Genomic DNA, 444 nt, shown 5'->3' with positions numbered 1-444 from the left:
GCAGCAGCAGCAGCAGACGCAGAAGATCCAGCAGCAGTAGCAGCAGCAGCAGCAGCAGCAGCAAGGCGCTGCTCCTCAAACAAAGACACAAAGTATGTTGTTGCCCCCATGGGCGCCGGCGGCTGTCTCCTTTGCTGCGGCTCCCGCGCATTCACGGTGAGCTGCTCACTGCTGTTGCTGCTGCTGCTGCTGCTGCTGGTCCTGCTGCTGAAACTGCTGCTGTGGCTGCTGCCGTAGCTTCTACGCTTTTCTGGGCTAGTGCGCCCGTAGCTGTCTCGGGCGCGCGCTGCAGCTACTGGTGCCGTTGCTGCTGCTGCTGCTGCCGCAGCAGCTGCTTTTGCCCACGTTGCAGTGCGCTGCTTCTGCTGCTGCTGCTGCTGCTGCTGCGGCTCTCAGCTGCGGCCCCGAGATGGGCGGGACACAGTTGCGTGGCTGCTGCAGCAG

At 63.7% G+C, this 444-nt stretch overlaps 1 protein-coding gene across 1 annotated transcript in view; it reads left to right on the top strand.

Moving 5' to 3' along the window:
* Positions 1-444, top strand: part of ETH_00039055 (uncharacterized protein) — a gene marked incomplete at both ends in the record, with an annotated part of 1,907 nt that overhangs the window by 533 nt on the left and 930 nt on the right. Inside the window, one exon of the mRNA XM_013375400.1 lies at positions 3-156. Coding sequence (XP_013230854.1) covers positions 3-156 — 154 coding nt within the window. The remainder of the gene's footprint in view (positions 1-2; positions 157-444) is intronic.

This window comes from Eimeria tenella, genomic scaffold (assembly GCF_000499545.2).
Source record: "Eimeria tenella Houghton genomic scaffold, Eth_scaff2755, whole genome shotgun sequence".
NCBI lineage: Eukaryota > Apicomplexa > Conoidasida > Eucoccidiorida > Eimeriidae > Eimeria > Eimeria tenella.
The sequence above is the reverse complement of the archived record's forward strand: the minus strand, read 5'-3'. Positions and strand labels throughout refer to the sequence as shown.